This window comes from Mustela putorius, unplaced genomic scaffold (assembly GCF_011764305.1).
Source record: "Mustela putorius furo isolate JIRA1106 unplaced genomic scaffold, ASM1176430v1.1 tig00000450_pilon_pilon_pilon, whole genome shotgun sequence".
Classification (NCBI taxonomy): Eukaryota; Metazoa; Chordata; class Mammalia; order Carnivora; family Mustelidae; genus Mustela; species Mustela putorius.
Genome location: NW_025421385.1, coordinates 21,236,129 through 21,250,775, shown reverse-complemented (window position 1 = coordinate 21,250,775; position 14,647 = coordinate 21,236,129). Strand labels below are relative to the sequence as shown.

The 14,647-nt window shown below is 40.1% G+C and overlaps 1 protein-coding gene across 4 annotated transcripts in view; it reads left to right on the top strand.

The window, feature by feature from the left end:
- RPF2 (ribosome production factor 2 homolog) overlaps positions 1–14,647 on the top strand; it is a 43,723-nt gene that overhangs the window by 10,633 nt on the left and 18,443 nt on the right. For all 4 annotated transcript variants that reach the window (XM_045080203.1, XM_004753514.3, XM_045080204.1 and 1 more), the window contains 3 exons: positions 4,074–4,155; positions 4,999–5,075; positions 11,023–11,122. In XM_045080203.1, coding sequence (XP_044936138.1) covers positions 4,074–4,155; positions 4,999–5,075; positions 11,023–11,122 — 259 coding nt within the window. The remainder of the gene's footprint in view (positions 1–4,073; positions 4,156–4,998; positions 5,076–11,022; positions 11,123–14,647) is intronic.

Here is a 14,647-nt window from a genome sequence, read left to right as displayed (position 1 = left end):
AATGTGAAGTAGAAGGGAAATAAGACATTTATTTATTATTTTGAAATAAGAACTTTTATATTTTCAAAACATAACGATAGATCTTATATCTCACTATGACCAGTATCATTCACTGCTTGCAAGTATATTGACAGAATTTTTAAAAGCTGAATTTTATTTTATGTGCATAATTAATAGATTATCAAAAGGAAGCTTGTTTTAAGTCATTTCATTTTTTAAAAAAAAAATAATTAATTAATTTAAAAAATTTATTTATTTGACAGAGATCAAAACTAGTCAGAGAGGCAGGCGGGGTAGGGGGTAAGCAGGCTCCCTGCTGAGCAGAAAGCTTGATGTGGGGCTGGATCCCAAGACCCTGAGATCATGACCTGAGCTGAAGGCAGAGGCTTTAACCCACCGAGCCACCCAGGCACCCCTATAAGTCTTCTTATAAAGCATGTTTGATTTTTAAAAATCCGACTTCTTTCTTTGATTATTTTTAGAACAAGGAATGCTACCTGAATTGTTTCTAATAATTGTCAGTTGCTTTACTAATCAAATTCCTATTTGAGTGTATTGGCAACCAAACTAAAATGAAAAAGGCTAGTGAATGAAATCAGAAGATAAAGGATGGTATTTAGTAAATGGAGAATGTTGAATGGACTTTGGGTATGTGATGGTATTATTATTTTTTTTTTCCTAAAGAAAATCTTAAGAGAAAAAGTGGTTTAAACTAAATCAACTGAAAAAGGGGCGCCTGGTGGCTCAGTTGTTAATCCTCTGCCTTCGTCTCTGGTCATGATCCCAGCATCCTGGGATCAAGCCCTGCGTCGGGCTCCCTGCTTGGTGGGAAGCCTGTGTTCCTTCTCCTAGTCCTCCTGCTTGTTTTCCCTCTCTCACTGTGTCTCTCTCTGTCAAATAAATAAATAAAATCTTTAATAAATAAATAAATAGATAAATAAATTGACTTTAAAAAATTCAGAATGGGGGACGCCTAGCTGGCTCAGTCAGTATAGTATGTGGCTCTTGATCTCTGGGTTTTGAGTTTAAGTGCCACCTTGGGTGTAGACCTTATTTAAAAAAAAAAAAAAAAGATTAAAAGATTAAAAGATACTAAAAAAAAAATTGGAATGGAATTATGTTCTCTTGAGGCGAACACCAGTACTTGTTTTTCCATTTTAGTTAGTGAATTTATTTTTTAAAGATTTATTTATTTTAGAGTGAAAGAGAACATGCGTGTCTGTGCACATGAGCAGCAGGGAAAGAGCAGAGGGAGAGGGAGAGAATCCTTAAGCAGATTCCCCGATAACTGAGTGGTGCCCAACACCGGGCTTGATCCTGGAATCCTGAGATCATGATCTGAGGTGAAATCAAGACCCAGATGCTTAACTGTCTGAGCCACCCAGCTCTTTTAGTGAATTAATTAAGTAATTAATTAACTTTCAAAAATATTTTATTTATTTATTTATTTGACTGAGATCACAAGCAGGCAGAGAGGCAGGCAGAGAAATGGGGGTGAAAGCAGGCTCCCTGCTGAGCAGAGAGCCCGATGCGGAGCTCAATCCCAGGACCCTGAGATCATGACCTGAGTGGATGGCAGAGGCTTAACCCACTGAGCCACCCAGGCACCCCTCTCAGTGAATTTAAAAGAAAGAACTTTTTTTTAAAGATTTTGTTTATTTATTTGCCAGAGAGAGGGAGAGATCACAAGCAGGCAGAGCAGCAGGCAGAGAGAGGGGGGAAGCAGGCTCCCTGCTGAGCAGAGAGCCCGATGTGGGGCTCGATCTCAAGACCCTGAGATCATGACCTGAGCCAAAGGCAGAGGCTTTAACCCACTGAGCCACGCTGGCGCCCCAAGAAAGAACTTTTCAATAGAATTTCAGTAATTAATTAGAAGACTAAAATTGAACTTCTAATGTAGCAATTAACTGCATTGAAGATTATAACATATTTAGAAAAATCAATATTCAGTGTTTGTAAAAATTGTTTTTTAAAGATTTTATTTGAGAGAGAGAGGGAGAGGGAGATAGCATGAGTAGGGGGAGGGGCAGGGGGAGAAGCATACTCCCCACTGAGCAAGGAGCCTGACTCGGTGCTTGATCCCAGGAGTATGGGATCATGACCTGAGCTAAAGGCAGACTCTTAACCAGCTGAGCCACCCCGGTACCCCTTTAAAAAAATTTTTTTAAAGATTTTATTTGAGAAGGAGAGAGAGAACAATGAGTGAAGTGGGGGGAAGGAGCCAAGGGAGGAACAAGACTCCGCAGTGAGCAGGGAGCCTGACGTGGAGCCCAACCCCAGGACCCTGGGACTATGACCTGAGCCAAAGGCAAATGCTTAACCAACTGAGCCACCCAGGCATCCCTCTGTACTTCTTTTTCAATCCTATTTTGATATGATGGTTTTTCTTACACTTGATATTGTGCCTTTCCTCTCTTGGATATTCCACCTCCAGAGATAGGAGATATTTCATTGAATGTAGAAAATTTCAGACCAGTAGAGCTCAAAATGGCTGTGAAAACAGTGGCCAAGTTGGAAATGTGGTTGAATTCCTCCTCCTGATTATGTATCCCTCCAGTAGGACTTTTTTTTTTTTTTTTCTAAGCACATTTCTTATACTATAATTTTGGAACTGTGCATTAGAACAAGAGTTAGCAAATACACCTCCTGTGGGTTAAATCCCTGTTTCTGTGAGACCCATAAACTAAGAATGATTTTTGTTTTTTTTGTTTTTTTTAATTTTAAAACTAAAAAGAAAAAAAAGATTTTACTTATTTATTCCTGAGAGACAGAGAGGCAGAGGCAAATGTGGGACTCGATCCCAGGACCCTGGAATCATGATCTGAGCTGAAGGCAGATGGCTAATCGACTAAGCCACTCAGGCACCCTGATTTTTGTATTTTTAAAGGGTTTCTTTCTTTCTTTCTTTTTTTTTTTTTAAGTGTTTCTTTATAAAAGGCCTAAAAATAGTTACTCTATGGCCTTTTGCAGATAATTTGACTATGCTTGCTTTAGAATTTTAACAAAAGGTAGACTTTTTATGTAGACCAACAACAGAGATGAGTACTATATATATGTGAAAGGTAGTTTATGGATAGCTTTGGGGTGTTAGTCATAGTAAGAGAATGTAAAAAGAAAAAAAATTTTAAGAAAGCATTTTCATTTCTTTGGACACTTAAAAAAAATTTTTTTTTAAGTAGGCTCCATGCCCACATTCTGCAGAGCACAGAGTTCAACACAGGGCTTGATCCCACAATCACGAGATCATGACCTGAGCTGAAATCAAGAATTGGAGGCTTAGAGGTTCCTGGGTGACTCAGTTGGTTAAGTGGCTGCTGCCTTTGGCTCAGGTCTTGATCTCAGGATCCTGGGATTGAGTCTGGAGTTGAGCTCTGCACTTAGCAGGGAGTCTGCTTCTCCCTCTCCTTCCTCGCCTGGCCCATACTTGTGCACGTGCGCTCTCTCTCTCTCTCAAATCTTTAAAAAACCAGTTGTAGGCTTAACCAACTGAGCCACCCAGATGCCCTATTCATATGTATTTTAAATGGATGGTAAGATGTACCATTGATGGTAGTAATGTCTAGTGAATAAAGGCCTTTGTTCAGTAAATGAAATACTCAGTGTGCTGTTCCAAAACTGCATAGCTGAGAATAAATACTCTCATTGAGTAATCTAAACTTAAGCATGTTTTTAGTCTTCTTTTTTTTTTTTTTTTAAGATTTTCTTTATTTGACAGCGAGAGCGCGAACACAAGCAGGGTGAGTGGGAGAGTGAGACACAGGCTTCCTGCTGAGCAGGGAGCCGGATGTGGGGCTCAATCCCAGGACCCTGGGACCATGACCTGAGCTGAAGGCAGATGCTTAATGATTGAGCCACCCAGGCAGCCAGCACATTTTAGTCCTGAACTTATTTCTTTTCCTTAGGTACACCCAAATCAGAAAATTATAGTAAAAAGCTAGAAATAAAGTCCCTTTCTCTCTGCTTATTCCTATCTAGTTCATTAAGTATTCATTACTTTTTTTTAAAGTTCAGAGGTATGATTCTTAAAGTGCTTGTATTAATGCATTAATTAGAGTTTTTTTTTGGTTTTACAGGAATTCTTTTCAAAGAAGTCAGATTGCTCTTTATTTATGTTTGGCTCCCATAATAAGAAGCGGCCAAATAATCTAGTAATAGGTAAATACCATTTACTTACTTTTTTTATTTTTTAAGATTTTTATTTATTTATTTGAGTGAGGGAGGGAGGGAAAAGGAGGGAGGGAGAGAGAGAGTGAGAAGGAGAAGGAGTAAAGGGAGGGGCAGAGAGCGAGGGAGAAGCAGACTCCCCACCGAGCGGGGACCCTGATCCTGGGCCTCCAGGATCAGGACCCGAGCACAAGGCAGATGCTTAACCATCAGAGCCACCCAGGCGCCCCAGTCATTTACTTTCTCATATTGTTATTTACAAAGTCATTTTGTGACTCAGGTTAATTGATGGTGTTGAGGATTCAGGGGTATAAAGTAAGCTCTAAGCTAGTTTTTAAAAAAATTTTTCTTGTGATTTTGAATAAACCTTTTTATCTACCAGATTGCAGGTAAACAATAAGCATGTAAATATCACTTTACCTAAAGTTGCAGATATTTTCCTAATGTAAAATACATGTACCTTTAATCAGTGTTAGAGAAGAAAAACACAAAGTAGCATACCTACCACATAAATGAACCCTTCCCTGGTAAGTATTGCACTTGGTCTGGCATGGTCACTGGTGTAGACAAGTCCTTTTCCTTCTGTGAGCCTTTATTTACTCTTATATAAAATAAGGGAGTTTGGCTAAATTTCCAAGATTCTTTCAGGGCCAGGATTGCAACATTCTGTTCTAGGTAGAGTTGAAAGTTTAAGAAAGAGGGGCATGTTTGGTGGGGTATGAGAGGAAAAAGGAGGCAGAGACTAACACTTTGAACGTGCAGATTAAGTGGGTACATATAAGATGGCTGTTTGGGAAAAATAAATACTTAAAAGAAAATATATTTTCCTTCTAGGTCGTATGTATGACTACCATGTGCTGGATATGATTGAATTGGGCATCGAGAAATTTGTCTCTCTGAAAGATATTAAGGTAAGATACTAAGCATAAAAATAAAAGGCATTTTGGGGGTACCTGGGTGGCTCAGTGGGTTAAAGCCTCTGTCTTTGGCTCAGGTCATGATCCCAGAGTCTTGGGTTCGAGCCCTGCATTGGGCTCTCTGCTTGGCGGGGATCCTGCTTCCCTTTCTCTCTCTCTGCCTGCCTCTCTGCCTACTTGTGATCTCTGTCTGTCAAATAAATAAAATCTTCAAAAAAAGAAAAAAAAAGGCGTTTTGTAATATTGCTCTTGGCCAATAGTGACATCTTGTGGTGAAGAGTACTGTTACAGTTTTGTAGTTTAAAGAGAAAGAACTTTGTTTTTATCCTAGTGTTCTCTGAGATAAAAGCAAATTTTACTTTACTTTAAAAAGAAGTCGTACTGCATATAACACAAATGTGGATCTTCTGGCAGTTAGACTACAGAGCGATTATGTCTGGGCCCATAGTTTAAATGCTATCCTCTCCCTCTGAAATGTCATAGCACCTATTTTATGGAACCTCAGAAATACCAGAGTTTTCTTTCTTTCTATCTTTTTAAAGATTTTATTTATTTGAGAGAGAGGGTGAGTGAGAGAGAGCACAAGTGGGGATTGGGGGAGAAGCAGAGCAAGGAGCCCATTGTGGGGCTTGATCCCAGGACCCTGGGATCATGACCTGATCGAAAGGCAGATTTTTTTTTTTTTTAATTTTTAAAGATTTTTATTTATTTATTTGACAGATAGATCACAAGTAGGGAGAGAGGCAGGCAGAGAGAGAGAGGAGGAAGCAGGCTCCCCACTGAGCAGAGAGCCCAATGTGGGGCTCGATCCCAGGACCCTGGGATCATGACCTGAGCCGAAGGCAGAGGCTTTAACCCACTGAGTCACCCAGGCGCCCCCGGAAGGCAGATTTTTAACTGACTGAGCCACCCAGGCACCTCAGTATCAGAGTTTTCAAAGTGAACCCCGTTCTAAACCTAGGATGCTCTAGGTGACCCTACAGTATTTAGGCTGCTGGCCACCAAAATGCTGGTTCAGCCCTTCCCTTCAGGACTTTCATCTTTGTGTCTCCTTTGTTTGAATGGGATTCTAAAATAGAAAGGCAAGAAAACTGTCCTAATTCAGTTCTTGTGTCCAGATTGGGCTTCTTCTCCTTCACAATTCTGTTTCTGGCTTAATCTGTTCCATCAAATATTCTATCAAATAGTTAATTTATTTAGACTTCGTGGCTACCCTTTGTAATCCTGAAATTACTTTCTCTGTTATGTAGAGTTGGAGAGCAGGATCCAGAGGGACTTAATTGGTGACCTGGAGTCATACATATAGTAAATGGTATAATCAAACATTGAAAGAATCATATTGAAGTTTGTAATGGACAGTTACATAATTGTTCTTAGTTTATGGGTCTTTGAGAGTCACCAATGGTATAGTTGAAAGAATTGTAATATATATGACATGCCTTGCAAGTTTTGTGTGGGTTTGAAAAAGACTCTTACCAGATCCAGACTTAGCTACAGTAGCTTCCCCGGGTACCGGGTACAAGGTAGAACAGTGGCCCGAGACTAGATTTCGAGGCAGAACATTTGGCTTGCAGGCTTGTGTTGGCCATTTAGATGACTTGTAATGGGACAAGTCTTGACCTTCACTTGCAGTCAGGTATTAAACAGGTGTAACAATATTGGGGACACCTGGATGGCTTATTCAGTCAGTGTTTGACTCTTGATTTCTGCTCAGGTCATGATCCGAGGATTGTGAGATCAAGCCTTGTTGGCCTCTGTGCTCAGCGGGGAGTTAGCTTGAGATCCTTTCCCTCTGCCTCTCACCCTGCTCTTAACTCTCTCCCTCTCTAAAATACATACATAAATCTTTAAAAAATTAATAGGTATAAACAGTATCAAATGAGGTAATATGTGAAAATGCTAATCAGTGAAGATAGTATTTTGGAAGGTGTTTGAGGAAGTGTGTAAACTGTGATGCTTTATTATGGTGGAAGCGATCATTTTATTACAGTTTGTCTTTGCAACTCATGAACCTTTGGAGATGAGCAGTATATCCCCATCTCACCTTCGTCACTGCTGCTGCTTGGTCACCTGTTTGTGGCTGTGCGCACTGGCTGATGCGAGCATGCCAACTCCTCCACTCTTTGCATTTCACTTTCTAAGCAAAGAAATTATTCTGTTACTGTATAGCTTCTGTACCAGACCACAAAATTATTATTGTGAGATCTTTCCTAACAAGAACAATTTAAAAATTAAATACTCAGTTTTCACTCATGGAGCATATCCATAACTATAAAAGTCACTAATTGATGACGATGATCTGCTTACATTGGTAGTTCCTACACAGACTATTTTTTTTAAGTTTTTTTTAAAAAAATTTATTTAATTTATTTGAGAGAGAGAACATGAACAGGGGAGAGGGGAAGAAAGAGAGGGAGAAGCAGCCTCTCTGCTGATCAGGGAGCTGGATGCAGAGCTCAGTCCCAGGACCCCAGTATCATAACGTGAGCCGAAGGCAGACATTCATCTGGCCCCCCAGGTGCCCACCTCTACAGAGACTATTAGCCAGACCTTCACTTTTACCTCATTATTCCATTATAACCTTCTATTTTTAGTTTGTTTTGGAATTGCATGTTTTTTACTTTCTTTTCATATTTATTTCCTTTTATGTCTACCTTTTTATTTTTAAGACCTTTTCAACAGTATTTCTTTTTTTAAATATTTTATTTATTTATTTGACAGAGAGAAATCACAAGTAGATGGAGAGGCAGGCAGAGAGAGAGAGAGGGAAGCAGGCTCCCTGCTGAGCAGAGAGCCCGATGCGGGCCTCGATCCCAGGACCCTGAGATCATGACCTGAGCCGAAGGCAGCGGCTTAACCCACTGAGCCACCCAGGCGCCCAACAGTATTTCTTTTTTACTTGCCTTATCCTTCTGTTTACTCTCAAGCAACAGGTGATTCTATTCTACCAGGAAATTGAGTGACTATTCTAGGACTCTGTCTTCTTTTTTTTTTTTAAGATTTTATTTATTTATTTGAGAAGGAGACAGTGAGAGAGAATTTGAGCGAGGAGAAGGTCAGAGGGAGAAGCAGACTCCCCATGGAGCTGGGAGCCCGATGTGGGACTCGATCCTGGGACTCCAGGATCATGACCTGAGCCGAATGCAGTCGTCCAACCAACTGAGCTACCCTGTCTTCTAAGATGTGGCCAGACTTCTAGGGATGGTTATTTTACATAACATAAGCCTTAATGAATGAGATGATAAAATTTAAGGCTAGTTGGTTTTATTTTAGATAGGATAAGATACATTGCAGGTGCCAGGCGATATTTTATTTGGGAATTCTGTGTGTGATTTATAAGAATTACTTCCCTTTTTTCACTTTGTTTAAAAAAAAACAAAACTTAATTCAGGGGCCCGTGGCAGGCACAGTAGGTTAAGCGTCCCAACTTTTGGTTTCAGTTCAGGTCATGATCTCTGATGGTCGTAAGATGGAGCCCCGCATGGGGCTTCGTACTCATTGAAGAGTTTGCTAAAGCTTTTCCCTTCCTCTGCCCCTCCCTGGGGTCATGCTCTTCCTCTTTCTCTCTCAAATAAATATGTCTTAAAAAAAGTAGTAATTCAGAATGTTAGTTCAAGGATGACACGTAATTATGATATTTTGAGTATATTTTAATCATAGTACTTATATAATGTTTTGAATTTTTATGCCTTTCAGACTATTCAAATAAAGCTCATGTGTTGTAGTTTCTTCTTGCTCTGGGTTTTCACATTGTGAAAACTATCAGTGACCTAAATGTTAAGTACTGTTTCATATAACTTGTTCAGTTTTGAAAATATGTTTAAAAAAATATATATATATTTTAAAGATTTTATTTATTTATTTATTTTAGGTAGAGCTAGAGTGAGCAAGCGAGAGAGAGACAGAGAGAGAGCACAAGCAGGCGCAAGGGGCAGAGGGAGAGGGAGAAGCAGGCTCTCCATGAGCAGGGAACCCGATGGGGGGCTCAGTCCTAGGACCCTGGGATCATGACCCGACTGGAAGGTAGATGCTTAACCAACTGAGCCACCCAGGTGCCCCCTCATTCAGTTACATTTTTATGATGTGTATACTGGGTCATGACTTATCATGATATTTTTTATTACTATGCATTGTGGTCAGGATGTCACATCACTTTCTCCTACCTTCTGTATACTTAAACAATCCCATAGACATAGGGGTCAGCACAGACAGAAGGTGGAAGAGTCATTGGGTCTGGTAGGTCTGTTCAAGCCCTAGATCACACAGACAGATCTTAGGCACACCTCCTAAGTATAGACAGTTAAGATTCAGAGTTTGGAAGCAGAGTGTCAACAAAAGTGGTCATGGTGAACAGGGAAGCAACAGGTGACCTCTGGTCCTGGGGCAGAGGATGTTTGTTTTCTTGTCTGTTTGTTTGTTTGTTTATTTCTAGATTTGTATAGTTCTTGACTGGAACCAGAGTGGTGGTGCTAGAATCAATGGAAAGCTCAGACTTAACAGCTGTTTGCCTTCAGAAATTAATCATTCAGTTAAAAAAATTGTTTTTTATTAGATTTTTTTCTTTTATTCTGGTGGCACTTTTTTTTTTTTTAAAGATTTATTTATTTATTTGGCAGACAGAGATCACAAATAAGCAGAGAGGCAGGCAGAGAGAGAGGAGGGAAGCAGGCTCCCCGCTGAGCAGAGAGCCCAATGCAGGGCTCGATCCCAGGACCCTGAGATCATGACCTGAGTGGAAGGCAGAGGCTTAACCCACTGAGCCACCCAGGTGCCCTATTCTGGTGGCTTTTAAAGGTTCTTATTATTCATATCATGTTCTTCTTTGTATTAAAAAAAAATCCAAAAGTGGACAAAATACTTTTATAGTAAGAGCTCCAATCATTCTGGTGAAGTTTCCTCATACTTTCTGTAGCTTGTATGAAATTCTGTTTCTTCCCATTTGAATGTTTAGTTGGTAGTTTAGATTAGTTTTCATTTAAAATACTGTTTATTAAAGTTTTTAAAAACTTATTTGAGAGAGCAAGTGAGAGAGAGAGAACACACACGCACATGCACCAAGAGGGGGGCAAAAGGAGAGGACCCCAGGATCCTGACTGAAGACATCACTGAAGAGACTGAGCTGTCCAGGCACCCCTAAAAATACTGTTTTTTATGTGATAGTGTAGGAAAGGCACAGTGGTAGTAAATAATTCACAGAAATTAACTTTGTTTAGACTCTGAGATGCTGTTAATGGGCTATGTATGTTTTGCAGCAATTTTAGCTTTTTTTTTTATTCTTTGAATAGAATAATGTTAAAAAGTAGCTTGCATCATTCTTTGACTGCTTATTAATTTGAAAATGTGAGGCAATGAAGCAAAAAACTATATTTTAGTTTAAAAGTTGCAACTGTAGTTTTAAGTTTTTAGATTTTTTTAAAAGATTTTATTTATTTATTTAACAGAGATCACAAGTAGGCAGAGAGGCAGGCAGAGAGAGAGAGGGAGGGGGAAGCAGGCCTCCTGCTGAGCAGAGAGCCTGATGCAGGGCTTGATCCCAGGAGCCTGAGATTATGACCTGAGCCGAAGGCAAAGGCTTAACCCACTGAGCCACCCAGGCACCCCATAGATTTTAAAAAAAATATATTTTGTTGATGCGAGAGACACAGGGATCATGAGCAGGGGGGAGGGGTAGATGGAGAAGCAGACTCCCCACTGAGCAGAGAGCCTGATGTGGGGTTCCATCCCAGCCCCCTGGGATTGTGACCTGAGTCAAAGGCAGACGCTTAATCGACTGAGCCACCCAGGTACCCCAAGTCTTTAGATTTTATCAGTATCAGAGTTTTGGGACAGTCAAAATATGAAAACTAATCAATGTATATAACTATCGACTACTGTAAAATCAGCTTATAAACAGTTGAGAATTGATTATTATATCACTATAATTTTTTTTTCCATTTCATAGAATAGTAAATGTCCTGAGGGAACAAAACCCATGTTAATATTTGCTGGTGATGATTTTGATGTAACAGAAGACTACAGAAGGCTAAAAAGTCTTCTTATTGGTAAGCATTTTAATACTTACTATCCTTAGGGTAACTGAGTTGGGCAGTCTAGGACATCATTGGTGACACTTGGCCACTTCACTGTAGGTACACAGCTTTTTCTTTTTGATCTTTCTTTTTTCCCTCCTTTTCACTTTTTTATTCCCCACTAGCAGGGGAGAGGTTAAGGATGCTCTATTGCATAAATCATTATAATTTTTTGATGCTATAGTAACTTCGTATCAGCCTATTTATAAAGTATTTTATAAATCATAAAAGGCTTATAACTTTCCTGTCATTATGGCATCATTAAATTTAGAAAATTGAAAAGTTTAATTTTGAAGGTTGTTACACCTTGGGGCGCCTGGGTGGCTCAGTGTGTTAAGTCTCTGCCTTCAGCTCAGGTCATGATCTCAGGGTCCTGGGATCAAGCCCTGCATCAGCAGGGAGCCTGCTTCCCCCTCTCTGCCTGCTGCTCTGCCTACTTGTGATCTCTCTCTCTCTCTCTGTCAAATAAATAAAATCTTTAAAAAAAAAAATGGTTATACCTCATCCACTTTGAACTCAAAAACCTCTTAATTTTTCTTAGGCTGGTATGCAGGGCTTTTTACACTATAACCCCTTATAATTTGGTTTATTTTGTTTTTTATCTCTTCCAATTTTCCTCCTTTTTCCATTAAAAAAGTGGTTTATTAAAAATATATTGTGTCCTATTGTCTTTTCTGATTTCATTTTTACTTACCTAGTTTCTTTCGTTCTTGCAAATTTCAGATCATGTTTCTTTCTGAGGAAACCTTTAGTGACTTCCCAGCTCCTTTGATCCATTTTCATTGTCATCCTAAAGTGCCAAGCATGTACTGGGTACTTTATATGTATTGCTTTATTCTCACAACCTTGTGAAGTTGTCTTACAGATGACTCATTCTTAGTGAAGTATATTAGTTCCTAGTGATTTATGTAATGACTACTTCTTTTCCTGTGTGTTCACGAGTTACCTTCTTAAAACTCAGTGTACAGTTATTGTCATTATCTGGGATTAACATTAAATTTACCTATTTTATTATTTATTTATTATTATTATTTTTTAAGATTTTATTTATTTATTTGACAGAGATCACAAGTAGGCAGAGTCAGGCAGAGAGAGGAGGAAGCAGGCTCCCTGCTGAGCCGAGAGCCCTATGCGGGACTCAATCCAAGGATCCTGGGATCATGACCCGAGCCGAAGGCAGAGGCTTTAATCCACTGAGCCACCCAGGCGCCCCATAAATTTACCTATTTTAAATCACTTTCTCTTACCCTTTTTTTTTTTTTTAAAGATTTTATTTATTTACTTGACAGAGATCACAAGTAGGCAGAGAGGCAGGCAGAGAGAGAGGAAGGGAAGCAGGCTCCCCGCTGAGCAGAGAGCCGGATATGGGGCTCAATCCCAGGACCCTGGATCACGACCTGAGCCAAAGGCAGAGGCCCCAACCCACTGAGCCACCCAGGCACCCCTTTCTTCCCTTTTCTGAAAAGCTGGCATTATTGTTCTCTGTAATTTCTTTTTAAAAATTTTTTAAAGGGTGCCTGGGTGGCTCAGTGGGTTAAAGCCTCTGCCTTCGGCTCAGGTCATGATCCCAGAGTCCTGGGATCGAGCACCGCATCAGGCTCTCTGCTCAGTGGGGAGCCTGCTTCCCCCTCTCTCTGTCTGTCTGCTCTCTGCCTACTTGTTTTTTTTTTTTTTTTTAAGATTTTATTTATTTATCAGAGAGAGCGAGCGAGCGAGAGCGAGCACAGGCAGACAGAGTGGAAGGAGAGTCAGAGGGAGAAGCAGGCTCCCTGCAGAGCAAGGAGCCCGATGTGGGACTCGATCCCAGGACGCTGGGATCATGACCTGAGCCGAAGGCAGCTGCTTAACCAACTGAGCCACCCAGGCGTCCCATGCTCTCTGCCTACTTGTGATCTCTGTCTGCCAAGTAAATAAATAAAAAAATCTTAAAAAAAAATTTTTTTTTAAGATTTTATTTATTAGAGAGAGAGAGAGCATGAGATGGGGGAGGGTCAGAAGGGGAAAGCAGACTCCCCACTGAGCAGGGAGCCAGTGCAGGGCTACATAACTGACTGAGCCACCCAGGTTACCCTTCCTGCACCATTCTTACAAGCTTTGCTTTAGTTTTTTAGTTGCCCTTCTTTTGGATTTTTATATACTTTGCCCTAGATCACTTTTGGAAAGTTGATGGAGTATATGTTATAAGTAAATAAATAATAATAATAAATAAGAGATATATATATTATATATTAAGATATATTTTATTTACAATAATTATAAGTATTATATAATTATATATAATTATATTAGATATAATAATACAAATAATAATTTATTCAAATCTGAGCCAGTGCTTGGGTCATGATCTCAGAGTCTCTGTATTGAGCCCTGTGTTAGGCTCTGTGCTCAGCTAGGAGTCTGCCTGAGGATTCTGTCTCTCCCTCTGCTCCTCCTCCGACTTGTGTTCTCTCTCTAAAATAAATAAATCTTAAAAAACAGAACAAAAATAAATCTGAGCTAACTGAAAAACATTTGTGGGCAGACACATTACTTTCATTTTTCTTGTGATTATTTATGGGCTTATTGTTGGGATTGCAATTTTCAAAACTTTTCATTTCTCTTATTAATAATGGCTATTTTGGGAACACTTGGCTGGGTTATTTGCAGTAGAGCATCAGACTCTTGATCTCAGGGTCATGAGTTCAAGCCTCATGTTGAATGTAGGAATTACTTTTAGAAAATGACTATTTTTTAGGGGTGCCTGTGTGGCTTAGTTAAGTGGCTGCCTTCAGCTCTAGTTGTGATCCGGGGGTCCTGGGATGGAGCCCTGTGTCAGGCTTCCTGCTCAGCGGGGAGCCTGCTTCTCCTCCTCCCTCTGCTTGCCTCTCTGCCTACTTGTACTCTCTCTCTGTCAAACAAATAAAATCTTTTTAAAAAATGGCTATTTTGGGGCACCTGGGTGGCTCAGTGGGTTAAGCCACTGCCTTCGGCTCAGGTCATGATCTCAGGGTCCTGGGATTGAGTCCCGCATGGAGCTCTCTGCTTAGCAGGGAGCCTGCTTTTCTCTCTCTCTCTCTGCTTGCCTCTCCATCTACTTGTGATCTCTGTCAAAAAAAAAAATAAAATAAAAAATTAAAAATGGCTATTTTTTAAAGAATGAAGTACCGCTGTTACCTGGTCAGTCCTTACTAGAGCTCTTGAGTTTAGTGATAGTCCATTTTACAGGTGAAATGGAAGCTTAGAGAAGTTAAGAGCTATTAAGTAGGTGAGCCAAAATGAAACCAAAGTCTGAGCTTTTCCGCCTCTGCCATCTGTCAGGGCCATGCTGAACAATTGACTTGTTGCAGTTTTTGCTATTCTTACCTGAATTTTTCATGAATTAAAAAAAAAAGAAACGGGTGCCTGTGTGGCTCAGTGGGTTAAGCCTCTGCCTTCCGCTCAGGTCATGATCCCAGAGTCCTGGGATCGAGCCCCACATCAGGCTCTTTGCTCCGCGGGGAGCCTGCTTCCTCCTCTCTC